At 47.7% G+C, this 15,135-nt stretch overlaps 1 protein-coding gene across 3 annotated transcripts; it reads right to left on the bottom strand.

The window, feature by feature from the left end:
• Positions 1-1,878: 1,878 nt before the first annotated feature.
• On the bottom strand, positions 1,879-6,459 carry LOC114033375. 3 transcript variants are annotated; one of them, XM_027848878.1, is made up of 3 exons: positions 6,364-6,459; positions 3,367-3,617; positions 1,879-3,113 (listed from the first exon to the last, which is right to left on the bottom strand). In XM_027848878.1, exon 3 carries the CDS (start codon positions 2,933-2,935, stop codon positions 2,129-2,131), a length of 807 nt encoding a protein of 268 aa, XP_027704679.1. In that variant the 5' UTR covers positions 2,936-3,113; positions 3,367-3,617; positions 6,364-6,459; the 3' UTR covers positions 1,879-2,128. The 3 variants fall into 3 exon arrangements, with proteins under 3 accessions (XP_027704679.1, XP_027704677.1, XP_027704678.1); XM_027848876.1 differs by having other exon boundaries at positions 1,879-3,028; XM_027848877.1 differs by lacking the exon at positions 6,364-6,459 and having other exon boundaries at positions 1,879-3,028; positions 3,367-3,674.
• Positions 6,460-15,135: the final 8,676 nt, after the last annotated feature.

The following is a 15,135-nucleotide window of genomic DNA, read 5'->3' as shown; positions in this document are numbered from 1 at the left end:
GACACTGAGAGCAAAGGCATCAGGGCTAAAGGCTTGTGGGCCTTGTCTGCCCCGCGGTCACTTTCCCTGCCCCTGTAGACACTTAGAGCAAAGGCATCAGGGATAAAGGCCTGTGGGCCTTGTCTGCCCGGCGGTCACTTTCCCTGCCCCTGTAGACACTGAGAGCAAAGGCATCATGGCTAACGGCCTGTGGGCCTTGTCTGCCCCGCGGTCACTTTCCTTGCCCCTGTAGACACTGAGAGCAAAGGCATCAGGGCTAAAGGCTTGTGGGCCTTGTCCACCCATCGGTCACTTTCTCTGCCCCTGTAGACACTGAGAGCAAAGGCGTCAGGTAACTCTAGCTCCCTCCTTCGTTTTCCTCTTTCAGGACGGCGTGAACTGAATTGTCTGATCCCTATGTAAAAACCTCACCAGTTTCTGGACATTGTTCCCAGAGATTAAACAAGGACAGCAATTTCATTTCCGGTGCCTCCCTCCAGGGTGAAGGGCACTATGCAGCCCCCCTGCCTTCCCATCTCATGGTGGGCATTACTGGCTCCCCGGTTCACCAGAGGTTTCTTACGGTGGCTGCCAGGGCTGTCCCTTCCATCTCCTTTCCTGTGCCCAGGCCACTCCCCTTCTCTGGCCACCCATCCTCCCTTCCCCCAGTCTCCCATGGCTCCCCACGGTCGTGTGGTGGGCAGCCTGACCTGAGCTTCAAAAGCATGTCTGTGCCTGGCATCGTTAACTGGAGGCCAAGGCTTTTCCGTTTGTGCTGGGATACTTTTACCCCCACAAACACGCACCCAGAAAGAACGTTTTCTTCCCCCAGCCCCTTCCATATGTGCATGCATAGTCTCATCTTCTTACCTGAAAGGTTCAAGAGTAAGATACCATTTTCTGGGTGACAGCATTCCTGTCAGAACTAGATAAATCCAAAGGAAAGATAAAAAGGAAATTATAGGCTTAAAAATGTCCCAAAACCGATAACTGTGAAGAATTCTGACCAGGAGCGATAGAGAATATACATATTTTCATGCTTCCGTGAGATTTATACAAAATTGATGACTTCCCAGAGCACCAAAAAACTTCAAAGAAACGCAGAAAAGCAGAAATCCTAAATGCATCCTTTGCTCACACACAATCAATCAATCAATTTAAAAATGGGAGGAAAAAAATAAAGACTGAAAGAACATCAACCATGGAGTGAGTCAAAGGCTGAATCACCCACCCCAAGAATGACCTCAGGAGACCACGGTGAAAGGCAGGGTAGCACCAGGTAGCCCACTGAGGCAATCCTTAGAAAGAAATCTTCATCCCTGAAAAGCTGTAGCCGTAAGAGAAAAGGAGCAAAAGAACTGAATGTAAATTTTTTTTTTAAAGCTAGAAATACTGTGAATAATTCCAAAGCCCATACCAGAGAAGAGAAAGAGAGAGAGAGAGGAGGGGGAGAGAGAGAGAGAGAGGGGAGAGGGGGGAAGGGGAGGGAGGGAGAGAGACAGAGAGGGAAGGAAAGAAGGGGAGGAGGAGAGAGGGGAGAGGAGGGAGGGGAAGAGGGAGTGAGAGAGAAAGGGGGAGAGAGAGAGGGAGAGATTTGGGGCATTAAAAAGCTGAGTAACAGAATTCTTAGAAAACAAATGAACTAATAACACGAAAGCTGACTTTTAAGATGACTCATAAGTAAAAAGCCACTCGCTAATTCGATTTATTTTTATTTTTATTTTTTTTAGTGAGGCAATTGGGGTTAAGTGACTTGCCCAAGGTCACACAGTACTAAGTGTCAAGTGTTTTGGTCTGAGGCCAGATTTGAATTCAGGTCTTCCTGACTTCAGGGCCGGTGCTCTATCCACTGTGCCACCTAGTTGCCCCCTGATTTTTTTTAAAGGGAAGAAAACCAAATTAATAAAATCAGAATGGGGAGGGAGGTGTTCACAGCAAATGGTGAAAATTAAAAAAACTCAGAAATCATCGAGCTGAATTATAATCGAACAAGGCTACAAATCTAAAGGAAATCAATGAACATATTTTTAAACATTAAGAAAACTGGAAATAAGCGAAATAATACAATTTCGGAAAGCTAAATTTAGCAAGCCGTAAGTGACTTCCCATGGGAGAAGCTTCCTGATCTGGCTATGTTTACAGAGGAATTTTATCGGTCACTTAAAAGCCAGCTGATAGTTATGCTACATAAATATTTCAAAAACAAAGAAGGCCTTTTGGACTGTCCAAGTTTTTCTTTGATAGGAACGTGGTCCTTGTGCCCAATCCAAAAGAAGGGACGAAGTAGGGAATAAACTAAGGATGCCAACCACTGGTGAATGTTGAAGCAAAAAGATTCCCTCAAAATCTTGACGACGAGGTCACGGCAACATCCCCAAACCTTCGTTAGTCGTGGCGACTGCATCACCCGAGTTAGGCAAGGCGTCCCGGATAGTTCCAGACGAGAGCGGCCGAAACCACCGCTCAGAGCGTAGCAATAGATAAAAGGTTTAGAGGAAAGGAAGCGCGCGGTCTCTTTATAAAGAGACATTAAAAACGGGAATGAGAGGACTGTCCTCCGCGTGCCGAAAGGCACTTCTCTTACCCCAGCAGCGCACGTTGTTCGTGGGACAGACACGCTCTGAGAGAGTCGGTGTAGCCCAGAGCCCGCCAGCGCCCGGCCTGCTGGGCCTTGAGAGCAGCAGACTCTGGCTCCAATGACAAGGTGCAGGAAAGAGCTAGGCCTCGAGAGACCTCCAGGCCTGGAGATTTTCATTGGAGTCTCCAGAGAAGTAGGGGGGACTGCAGCAGCCCTCAGTGGCAGCCAGCCCCAAGCCTCAGAGCCACAGGCTGTGGGCAGGACGCCGGAGGGCTGAGCTCCGCCCCCGCCTCCAGCCAAAGAAGCATCTATGCCCCGAGGGAGAACTGGGGAGGGGAATCTCGGCAGCGCCCCATCTCCTGGCAGAGGGACTGACATCTCCGAGGGGGTCCCGGCCACGCTGTGAGTTGTGTAAAGACGGGTCTTCCAAACTAGGGCAGAGGCTGCTCATTTCCTGTAGTCCTTTCCACTCTTTTTAGCGATGAGGCAAGAAAAAGTTAGAGGAAGTATTAGCAAGGAGGAGGCAAATGTCCCTGTGGGTGATTGGCTAGTTTGCCTAGAAAATCGATGAAAAAGTAACTAAAACAATTCCTTCTGCACAGCAGTAGAATACAAAACAATCCACAAAATTATTAGCATTTTTGTATGTTACTAACAAACACAAGGAATATTTTTTAAATTAAAAAAAATTTATTTTCAGTTTCAAATTCTTTTTCTACCTCCGGCACCTCCCCTATCCATTGAGAAGGCAAGAAATACAATGCCCATTATATATATATATGAAATCATGCAAAACATTTCCACATTACCTGGGGGAGAAGCAAGAAAAATAAAGGAAAAAAACTGCTTCGCTCTGCACTCAGAATCCATCGGATCTCTGTGGCGGTGGATAGCATTTCTCCTGCTGGGTCCTCTGGAATGGTCTTAGACCATCATCTGGATCAGAGCAGCCAAGCCCTTCACGGTTCATTGTACAGTAGTGCCGTTACTGTGAACGGTGTTCTCCTGGTTCTGCTCACTTCACTTCGCATCTGTTCATACAAGTCTTCTTCAGGTTTTTCTGAAGTTATCCTGCTCGTTATTTCTTACGCACAATAGTATTCCATTACATTCATATACCACAATTTGTTCAGCCATTCCCCTGTTGACGGGCATCCCCTCAATTTCCAATTCTTTACCACTACAAAAAGAGGTACTAGAAAAAATTTTTTTACAGATAGGTCCTTTCCTCTTTTTGATTTCTTTGGGATACAGATCTAGCAGTAGTATGGCTGGATCAAAGGGCATGCACAGCTTTATAGCCCTTTGGGCATAGTTCCAAATTGCTCTCCAGAATGGTTGGACCAGATCACAACTCCACCAACAGTGCATGAGTGTTCCAGTTTTTCTACATCTGATAAGTATAAGATGGGAGCTCAGAATTATTTTAATTGCAATTCTCTAATGATGCGTGGTTTAGAGCATTTTTCCTATCATTATTGACAGCTTTGATTTCTCCCACAAGGAATAATTAATAGAAAAATGCCCCTTAAAATAAAATATCCTCACTATCTGGAAGCTAAGCTGTCGAGATATACACAGGATTACCCAATAATTTCCACTGATATCCAGGGAGACCTAAATGAGAGTGAAAGATAGTGAGAATAGCAGTGAGCATATATACGGGGCCAGTAATAGAGCACTGGACAGAGCACTGGCCTGGAGGCAGGAAGACCTAAATTCAAATTCAGCCTCAGATGCTTCTGAGTTGTGTGTCCCTGGGTAAGTCATTTCACCCTGTCAGCCTCAGTTTCCTTATCTGTAAAATGAGTTGGAGAAGGAAATGGCAAACCGCTGCTGTATCTCTGCCGAGAAAACCCCATGGACAGTCTGGTCCACGGGGTCACAAAAGGTTGGACACGACTGAATGAACAACATATAGCACCTACTACGTGCCAGGCCCTGTGCTAAGCACTTTATAATCATTGTCTCATTTGAGCTTCACGACAACCCTGGGAGGGAGGTGCTATTATTACCCTCATTTTTACAGGTGAAGAAACTGAGGCAAGTGGGTTAAGTGACTTGGTCAGAGTCACACAGCTATGAAGTGTCTGAGGTCACATTTGAACTCAGGTCTTCCTGATTCCAGGCCCAGCGCTCTATCCACCACCTGGCTGTACACATCTGCAAGCAGGGCATGCCAATATAATAGCCATGCTCGTCGAATTAATATACGCAAATTTAATATTATGCTAACCAAATCACCAAAAGAATACCCAATAGCATTTCACAAAGTTATAGCAGAATTTACACAAGAAAGGGGAGGGGAAGTCCAGGATACCTAGAGGAACTATGGGAGAAAGCAGGGGAGGGGGCTTGACATCAGCAGCCTTCAATTCTGGAGGAGTAAATATCCAAAGGATGTGGCTCTCAAGACAGCAGGTGAGGGAGGAGGGAGGGGAGAGAGGGAAAGAGGGAGAGGGAGGAGGGGAGAGAGAGGGAGAAAGGAAGGGAAGGGGAGGGAGGGAGAGAGAAAGAGGAGAGGGAGAGAGGTGTACATGGAGAGACAGAAGAGGGGTGGGGAGAAAGAGGAGGGGAAGGGACAGAGAGGGAAGGAAAAAGGGGGAGGAAAGGAAGGAAGGAGGGAGGGAGAAGAGAGGGAAGAAGGGAGGGAGAAAGAGGAGAGAAAGAAGAGAGGGAGAGGTGTACATGTGAGACAGAGATGGAGGGGTGGGGAGAGAAAGGAAGAGGAGAGGGGGTGAAAAGAGGAGGAGGGGAAAGGGAGAGGGAAGGAGGGAAAGAGGGAGGAAAGGAGGGAGGGAGGGGTGTGTGTGTGAGAGAGAGACAGACAGAGAAAGAGGAGAGACAGAGATGGACAGAAAGGGAAGAGAGAGAGAAAGAGGAGAGACAGAGAGAGAGGAAGAGATGCCATTCCACAGAGGGCTGGTCTGGCCTGCCAAGCTGGCGTGAGACCCACCAGCCTGAACTGCTGGTGGTGTCGGAGGAAGTCCCACAAAGGACCGTGCGCCACCTGAGACCAGCCTCCTGCCGCCCCCTCCCCATCCTGCGTGGGGCACCTGAAGGCCAGCTCTGTGGAGACAGCAGCGCTCGGCAGAGCACAGAGCTGGCAGCTTTCCCCACCTTCGAGCCTGTCAAGAAAACAAGCCTCGTGTAGACACCCCGGATGCTCTTTACATCTGCAGGCAGGTAAAGAAACCGACTCAGTTACTACAGGAGTAACTGCAGAGGTCGTGCAGCATCCCCTGGCTGGGCCACCAGGGGGCACCGAGGCTCCAGTGCTGGGTGCAGCCACCCAGCTGTGTTGGAGCTGCCTCCCCCTGACTAGCTGGGTAGACGTGGGTGAGCCATGGCCTGCTCTGTGCCTCAGTTTCCCCCTCTGTCAAGTGGGGATAACAATAGCCTCTAGCTGCCAGGGGCAGATCTGAGGAAGACAAAGAGGGGAGGGGGGCGCTATCACCCACGGGGTAAGACAAGAGAGGAGGAAGCCAGTATCTGCCAAGCCTGGGCCTGGGAAGGCCCCCTTGCAGGGGCCCTGGCAGGTGGGAGTCCTGATGGAGGGCAGGGGGCCCAGTCACTTTGTCTTCTGCTCTGAATCAGTAACTCCCCACCTGACTTAGCTGCCCTTCGAGGGAGCGGTGCATTCCTATGTGAGCCTGCGGGGAGGGAGGGGGCTGAGGCCGGGGTCCTGGGCCTGAGCATCATCTCTCCTACAGGGCCCAGTGCTGGGGCTGGGGACCCGGTGCCTCGCCCGAGTGTTACGGAGACCCGAGGAATGATCTGAGCCTTGTGTCTCCCCCAGTGCCTACCTCAGGGCTCTGCTGCCAGGAGCTGTGCCATCAATAATTGGCTAGCTGAGCTGCAACCGCTCCCACTTCTCCAGCTGAGCCTGGAGCAGGCCAGCCCTGGGGGCCTCTCCTGGGGAAGTGAGTGGTGCTGAGTCAGTCAGTTGGTGTTGACATCCCCTGTGAGTCACTGCTTGCACCAGGAGAGTTGGGGGCTGGGCCGGAGGCAGGCCTGGCAACCTTCCCGCTCCACTCGTCCCTGGGCTGAACGCCCCACGCAGGGCTGGCCCTTGGACAAGCTGAGAAGGTGCCCACATTTGTCTCTGGCACACCCGGCCTTCCTATCGGTCAATTCTTTTCTCCCCTTCCCCAACTTCACATGCCCTCTGTCAAAGCCTGTTCTTATTTCAATTCAAGAAGCATTTTTATACTGCTGCTGTATGCAAGGTATTGTGGGCATACATAATCTGGGCACGCTAGGCAGCTAAGAATGTTAGCTTACTAGGAATGAGTTTGTGACAATGATTAATTGTTGAATGGGGAGATGAGGAATGTTGTGGGCCAAAATGCTGGGGCTAACGTACTGTCTGTCTGCTTTGTTAGGAGAGCCCCACTGTTAGGGACAGCCACAGCAATGCAGGCAGGGGCTTGGGCAGCACCAGCCTAGCCTCCCAAGGCTCGTTGCCTTTTGATCTGGCTCAGATTCATTTGCAGCTAAGAGAGCGAGTAATATTTCTAAACATTAGGCTGAGGAGTTCTCTATAGCAGAGGGCTTTGATCTCTGGCCAGACAAAGAGGTTGAAAAAGAAAAACCTCATCCTAGCCTGGGCTCTCGCTATCAGACTTTTGCTAGCTGGACATGCCTGCTCTGTCTGAGGAGCCATCAGTCTGCCTTAGTCAGGAAGAGGTTTTAGCTACTCTACCCTAGCCAACTGAAGCTGAACTGGCATGAGCCCGTGAAAGAAGCATACCTGGGGGGCAGCAAGTCTAAGACAGATGCCACGCTCAGCAAGAAGCCCGTCCAGTGACCCCTGACGGAACAATGTGCTCAGGGAAAAGCAGGCCTGATCCAGCAGCAAGAGGTAGAGAGAGAAATTCCATTCCAAATAACTGCAGAAAATGTAAACTACTTGGGAGTCCAGCTGCCAAGATAAATGCAGACACTATATGAACGCAATTATAAAACACTTCTCACACAAATAAAGTCGGGTATAAACAATTGGAAAAATACTAACCGCTTGTGAGTAGGCCTAGCCAATATAGTAAAAATGACAACCCTACCTAAATTAATGTACTCACTGAGTACCATAGCAATCAAACTACCAACAATTATTTTATAGCGCTAGAAAAAAACAATACATAACAAAATTCATCTGGAAGAACAAAAGGTCAACAATATCAAAGGAATTAATGAAAAAAAAATGTGAAGGAAGGTGGCCTAGCCATACTAGATCTCAAATAATCATCTAAACAATCTGGTCCTGGCTAAGAAATAAAGTGGCAGATAAGTGGAATAGATTAGGCACACAATATACAGTAGTCAATGAACTTAATAATCTAGTGTTTGAAAAACCCAAAGACCCTAGCTTCTGGGATAAGAACTCACTCTTTGATTAAAAAAAAAAAAACTGCTGGGAAAACTGGAAAATGGTATGGCAGAATCCATGTATAGACCAGCTTATACTGAATAGCAAGATAAGGTCAAAATGGGTACCTGATTTAAACTTAAAGGGTAATACCATAAACAAATTAGGAGAGCATGGAATAGTTTACCTGTCAGATCTATGGAGAAAGGAAGGATTTGTGACCAAACGAAATAGCATTAGGAGATATAAAATGAATCATTTTGATTATATTAAATTAAAAAGATTTTATACAAATGAAAACAATGGAACCAGATGAGAAGGAAAGCAGAAAGCTGGGGAAATTTTTTTTTCTTTCTATGCTATGTCATGCTTTGCTTTGAATTAGTTGTGTCTGACTAGAGAATAAGTAAGTACCCGGTGGGGGCTCGTGAAGTATTACTCTTAAGTGGAGATGTACCCACAGAGTGCCACAAACCTGCGGTAGCTCTCCTGGGAAGCCTGTGAAGGGCATGGGCGCCACAGATGCTCCAGTTGTCTGACAATCAGTCACAGCACACTCTAGTCTCTGAAGAACTGCGGTTAAGCGTCACCCAAAGAGCCCTGGCTTAGACTCACATGGTAGGTCTGAATGTGTATGAAACCCACTCACAAGCAAGACTTAGCAAAGAGCCTCCAGGTGAAGGGGCAAAGGGCCTGGTCATAGTGCCAGAGCAAGGGTCAGCTCAGATATCCCATTGGTGTCCTCAAAGGGTTCAGAGGATGGCAGTGGGAGCAGGCTCAGAACAGCCCAGCTCTCTCACAGGCACTAGGTTTCCAGCAAGGATGAAGAAGGAGCCGTGACACAAGTAAAGGCTGAGAAATCCAAGGAGGCAAGATTGAATTTTCCCAGCCCAGAGTGGCCCAAAGAGGCAGCCGGAAGCGTGCCTGTAGGCGTTAGGCACCACTCAGCCCAGGGAGCTGAGGACATTGGATCCACTGCAACAGGGCTTTGGGGAAAGCAAAGTTGGAGGGGCCCGGCTACAACGTTCCAAAGATGCAGCTCCTTGGTGCAATGGCCAGAAGGCGGTGGGGGAGACCAAGGTTGGAACTAGCTGGGGGAGCCTGGGCAGGCCCTTGAGCTCAGGGTCCTCACCTGTCCTACAGGGATAAGAGCACCTACCCCCCAGGAGTGCAGCGCGGATCAAATGAAAGATGTGTTCTTACACGGCTCCCACGTGGACAGCGCAGCCTCAAGTCTCCTTCATAGTGACTGCATCGGGGCTGGGCAAGGGGGCAGGCCTCCCTGGACAGACCTAGGATGGCGATTGTGAACGTCTTCCTCCCTCATCCATCCTCCCAATGAGTGCTTCCATCCCCCTCTCAGCCGAGGACCTTGCTTCGTGCTTGCCCCAGAAAACAGAGGTGTCCACCGAGAGCCCCTCTCTTCTCCCCATTTCAGCGTCTCACAGGGCGTGTCTATGGGCCCCGCTCAGCATCAGCTGTCTTCCCCCTCTCCTCCGCTCCAGTCTCTGAAGAAGGCCGGTCCTGCTCCTGGCCAAGGCCGTATGGGTCCCCACTCCTCCCTTTTCTCTCTGTTTGCTCCTTCCAGCCTCCCTTCTCTCTCCCTAATTTTCCACTTCTTCACTTCCACTGCTGCCTTACCTGCCACCTACATACATGCTCAGACCTCTTCCATCTTTAATATGTGACCCTGCCATAAGCTCTCTTCCCTAACTTGCCTTCCTTTTCACAGCCAAACTCCTGGAAACACGTTTTCACACTCGCCTTCTCAGCCGCTCGTCATCTGCCTTCTGAACCGCTCTCCAAAGTCCCCAGGGGGCTCTTTTTGGTTAAACCCAGGGACCTTTTCTCAGTTCTCATCCTTCTTGACCTTGACCTCTCTAAAGCACTGGACACTGTTGACCACCCTCTGCCCCTGGTTCCTCTCCCTGGCTTTTTCTAGGATGGTAGGTTAAAGTGAGAAGAGATCTTACAGGTCACTGAGTCCAGTGTCTCATTTTACAGATGACGGAGCTGTGTGAGGCAGCTGCCGGTGTCTGAGGAGAACCGGGCCTCTAGGCATAGCCAGTTCTTTCTCCCCGTCACCATGATGCTTCTTTTCACAAACCTCCCAACTGCCTAACCACTACTCAGTCTCTTTGGCAAAATCATCACGAATTCCCTTCCCTCTCCAGCTTGGATCTCTGTCTCCCTATCTCTCCCCCCATTTCTCTCTCTCTCCCTTCTCTCTCTGTCTCTCATTGATGAAAATGTTTAGATATATAAATTTTCTTCTACAGTACTGCTTTGTCTGCAACCCAAGAATTTTGATGTTACCTCTATTTTGTTATTAATTTTCATGAAATATAAATTATGATTGTTAATTGGCCCACCCATTCTTTAGGATTAAGTTAATTTCCAAATAATTTTAATCTTTGCTTCAAGAGTCCTTTATTGAATATAATTTTATTGCACTACGGTCTGTAAAAGACATGTTTAATATTTCTGGCTTTCTGAATTTGTGATGTTTTTATGCCTTTAATACATGGTCAACTTTTTGTGAAGGTGCCATGCACAGCTAGATTTATCTAGGTCTGAAAGGGATAAATCGAATCTCTACCCCCTCCATTTTTTTTTTGTGGCTAGGCAATGGGGTTCAGTGACTTGCCAGAGTCACATAGCTAGTAAGTGTCATGTGTCTAAGTCCAGATTTGAATTCAAGTCCTCCTGAATCCAGAGCCAGTGTTCTATCCACTGCACCACCTAGCTGCCCCTAAAAGTTCTATTTTTTTTTTAAAGGCAATTGGGGTTAAGTGACTTGCCCAGGATCACACATTTAGTAAGTGTCAAGTGTTTGGTCTGAGGCCAGGATTTGGACTCGGGTCCTCCTGACTTCAGGGCCAGTGTTCTATCCACTGTGCCACCTAGCTGCCCCAGTTAGGTCCATTTTTTGCTGTTGCTTTATCTGAGCTTATGATTGCTTACCCTTGCCTTTTTTATTTCTGTTGAAGCACAACAGGTTCTGCTCCAGCCCTTTATCTGAACTCTATGTTCTTTCTATTTCAAGTGTGTTTCTTGTGAATAACACAGTAGACTCTGGTTTCTAATCCATTTTGCTATCTTCAGTTTTATAGGTGAGTTCATTCCATTCACATTCACAGTTATGATGGTTAATTTTCTATTTTCTTTTATCTTATTCATTTATATTTTTCCTTCCTGCCTCTTTGTTTTGCTTATGAACCTGCCCTTCTCTTATCCTCCCACTTTTTTAACCTTTTTTCCTCGTTTCCTTGTTGAATGAAATGTATTTCTTATACCTAGCTGTGTGTATGTATTTTTCCCTCCTCTGACTATTCAAATGACGGTAAGTTTCAAGTACCATTCACTCCACTCCTTCCTTTTTATTAGTATAGATTTCTACTTGAGCACCCCTATTATGTGGGGTAATGTTCCTCATCTTCCCTTCCTTTTCTCCTACTCGAGGAAAGGTATTATTCTTCCCCTCCCTTCCCATTTTTCTTTTAAGGTCATCAAAACATAGAACTACTCCCAGACCTCTGACATATGGTCCTGAAAGGATAAATGTATCATCTACCCTAATTAGAATGTGTACTTTTTATCTTTGGGTAGTCTTTTGTGATTGCTCACTCATGTTTGGTTTTGTATACTTCTCTTGACTCCTGAGTATGGATGTTAAAGTTTACAGGCAGCTCTGATCTTATCAGGAATTCATGAAAAATGTCTAATTTGTTAAACAGTCATTTCCCCCTTGTTGGATTATATTCAGTCTTGCTGGCTACTCTTGGCTATAAGTCCGGCTCCTTTGCCTTTTGGAATAAAATATTCTAAGCTCTCTTCTTCTTCATTGTGATAGCTGCTAAATCCTATGGGATCCTGACTGTGACTTCTCAGTTTTTTAATTCTTCTTTTTTTTAATGACTGCTTCCAATATTTTTTCTTTGACGTGGAAGGTCTGGATTTTTGGCTATAATATTCCTGGAAATTTTCATTTGGGGATTTCTTTCAGAAGATGACTAGTGGATTCTTTCTATTTCCCCTTTGTCCTCTGATTCTAAGAGATTTAGGAGTTTTCTTGATTTCTTGAAATATGATATGTAGACTTTTTTGTGATATCATTAAGATAGCCAAATTATTCTTAAATTCTTTTTTCTAAATTTGTTTTCCAGTCAGTTGTTTTTGCTATGAGATACCTTATATTTTCTTCTAATTTTTCAGTCTTTTGGCTTTGTTTTTAATTTTCTTGATGTTACATGAAATCATGAGCTTTTCTTTGGTCCATTCCAATTTTCAGGGAGTTTTTTCCCCTGGGTAATGTTTTATTCCTCTTGTTCCAAGCCATTAATTTGCTTCCCAATTCTTTCTTCCGTAGTTCTCATTTCTTTTTCCATGTTTTCCTTCTGGTGCTCTCATTTTTTTTTTAAATCATTTTTAGATTTTTTTTTTCTTTTTTTTTGGCAAGGCAATGGGGTGAAGTGACTTGCCCAGAGTCCCACAGCTAGTAAGTGTCAAGTGTCTGAGGCCAGATTTGAACTCTGGTCTTCCTGAATCCAAGGCCAGTACTCTATCCTCTGTGCCATTTAGCTACCCCCTAGCTTTTAAAACAAACAAACAACTCTTTTGTTCTCTCTCTCCTCTCTGTCTCTGTCTCTGTCTCTCCTCTCTCTCTCTCTCTGAATAATGATTTGACATGCTTAATTGGCATTTTGCTTGAGGCTTTGAGTCTACCTGGAGTCATTCTGTCTTGACCATGTTTGCCAACATCCGAGCTCTTTAGGATAAGATTCTTTTTTGTTTTGCTCATTTTTTATAGTCTGTTTCCTGACTTTGAACTTGATGTTAGAGCCTGGCCCTGCACATTTCTGGGGGAATTCTGAGCTAGCCTTTTGTCCTCTTGGATCCTTCTACTGTTTTTTTGAAGTACGGAGTGTCATGTTATTCCAGGCTGGCACCTGCAAGCTTTCAGGGCTCTACTGGGAGATGCAGAGCAAAGTCTGATCACTGCCTTCCTGGTTTGCTCTGTAAGCTCTGACGGCTTGGTCTGAACAAAACTGCTGTGGGCTGGTCCCTTGTAGGAGGTACCAGTAGACTGCTGCTGGACTCCACCATTATCAGCCCCCTGGACAGTTCTGCCAGTTCAGGGTAAGAGAGCTACAGGCTCTCCCCTGCTCTGCTTGACCCTTTGTTGGCTTCTCACTGGGCTGGAGGCTGGAATGGAGGCCCTGCTCTACTCCTGGGCTCGGCACACAGCTGAAGGCCCTGGACCACTCCTCACTCTGGAATGACACCCCTAAGCACTGGTCCCCTCCTGGCCTGCCCTGAATCCATGACTTGGAACTGTGCGGTGAGAGCCGCAGCTGCCAGGTGGTCCAGGTTCAGAGCCTGAGGGGCCTCTTCCTGCTCTGGTGCATGGCACTGGACGCTCCATGGGATGCCCCCTGGCCAGGCTGCATTGTGAGTGTCTGCAGACCCCTCGGTCTGTCTGCCTATGCCAACCTGAGCCGGACAATTGATCACTGCCATTCTTTTTCTCTTAGATTTCCAGATCAGCGCTTGGTCTGGTCACTAGACGATCGTGTGGTGTTCAGACGATGTTTGTGGCGTTCAGACGTTTGTGGCGTTCAGATGATGTTTGTGGCATTCAGACGTTTGTGGCGTTCAGATGATGTTTGTGGCGTTCAGACGTTTGTGGCGTTCAGATGTTTGTTTGTGGCGGCGTGTGTTGGAAGAGCTAAGCTGCGCTCCTTCTGGCTGCCCTTCTGACACACTGACTCTGCCCCTGGCCCAGGGTCAGAGGGGAAGGTTAAGATAGAAAGTGCAGAACAAAGGAAGTGGCAGCATTCCCTTTTGTGGCCCCTACCTTTGCAAGGTGAGAACGTGTGTTCTTCCCAAACCTTACCATTCCTCTCCCAGTCAAAAGACTTACTCAGTCAGCTCCCTGTCACCTCTAGGATCAAACACAAAATGCTTTGTTTAGCATTCAAGGCCTTTCATAAACCAACCCTCTCCCACCTCCCCAGTCTTCCCACACCTGGTCCAGAGACACTGGCTCCTGGCTGTTTCATGCAGGAGACATTCCATCTGTTGGCTCTGGGTGTGTTCTCTGGTTGTCCCCTGCCTGCAAGACTTTCCTCTCTCATCTCTCTTATCAGCTTGCTTCAAGTCCCAGATAACGTCCTACCATATGCAGGAAACCTTTCCCACTCCCTCTAAAGCTAGTGCCTTCCCTCTGGGGTTCTCTCTCTCCTCGGTTCTGTCAATATCTTTGTCCAGGGCTGTTGACACGTTGTCCGTCATTAGACTGGAGCTCCTTGGGAGCGGGGGCTGGCTTGTGCCTGTACTGAGCACTACTTTTGTGTTCCTGGAACAGGGAAGGCACTTAGCAATCATCCCCCTGGCTCCCGACTCTACCCGTGAAGGATATTTTGGCTCCTCCCATGTCCCTTCAGTGGTCTACCAAGGACTGCCGCATCATTTGACCCAGAGACCAGTTTAAATTCTGTTTTGGGGGAACTTGATCAAAACAAATCAAGGCTATGAGGCTGGTTCTTTCACAAATTTGGAGCTCCAGTGTGCGCATGGATGTGTGTGTGAGAGAGAGATGAGGGAGTAATTCTCTCCTCCCAACATTCAGACAGAGAAGCCCCTTCTTCATCTCTCTAGGTCTAGCATCAGCCTTGGGTGCCTCATTACCCCTTTGTTCCTAATTAAGAACATGCAAACACCACAAATCCGGGAGAACAGTCATCATTTTAGATCGAGAACAAGCTAGCTTTAAAAGAAAATAAAAACCCATCCTCCTTGAGGGCAGTAACTGTCTTTTGCCTCTTTGTATCCTCAGCGCTCAGCACAGTGCCTGGCCCATGGCAGGGGCCTAATGAAGGTTTATCGGTTGATTATACTGATTACAATCCAGAGTGAGATCAGTTACAGAAGGCAGACAAAGGCTCCAATGAATGCGTGCTTTGGCAGACGGCGGGTGAGGCTGTTTCAGCCTTCGCCAAAGATCGCAGAGAAATCAGAGTCAGCGTTTGGTGTCCGGGGGGCCCCAGGCTGGAGTGGGGGCTGGGAAGGATGCAGCCGCTGCATATGGGACTCAGGCCGTCCCAAAGCGGGCTACACAGAAGCCTTTCGTTCCCTTAGAGCCCAAGTGATGGAGAGGAAGCCCGGGGTGGCGGTGGCCGGCCGGGGTGGCGGTGGCCGGCCGGGGTGG

Source organism: Vombatus ursinus, unplaced genomic scaffold (genome assembly GCF_900497805.2).
Source record: "Vombatus ursinus unplaced genomic scaffold, bare-nosed wombat genome assembly UNPS02006874.1, whole genome shotgun sequence".
Lineage (NCBI taxonomy): Eukaryota > Metazoa > Chordata > Mammalia > Diprotodontia > Vombatidae > Vombatus > Vombatus ursinus.
Note: the sequence above shows the minus strand (reverse complement) of the source record. Positions and strands in the feature narration are given on the sequence as shown.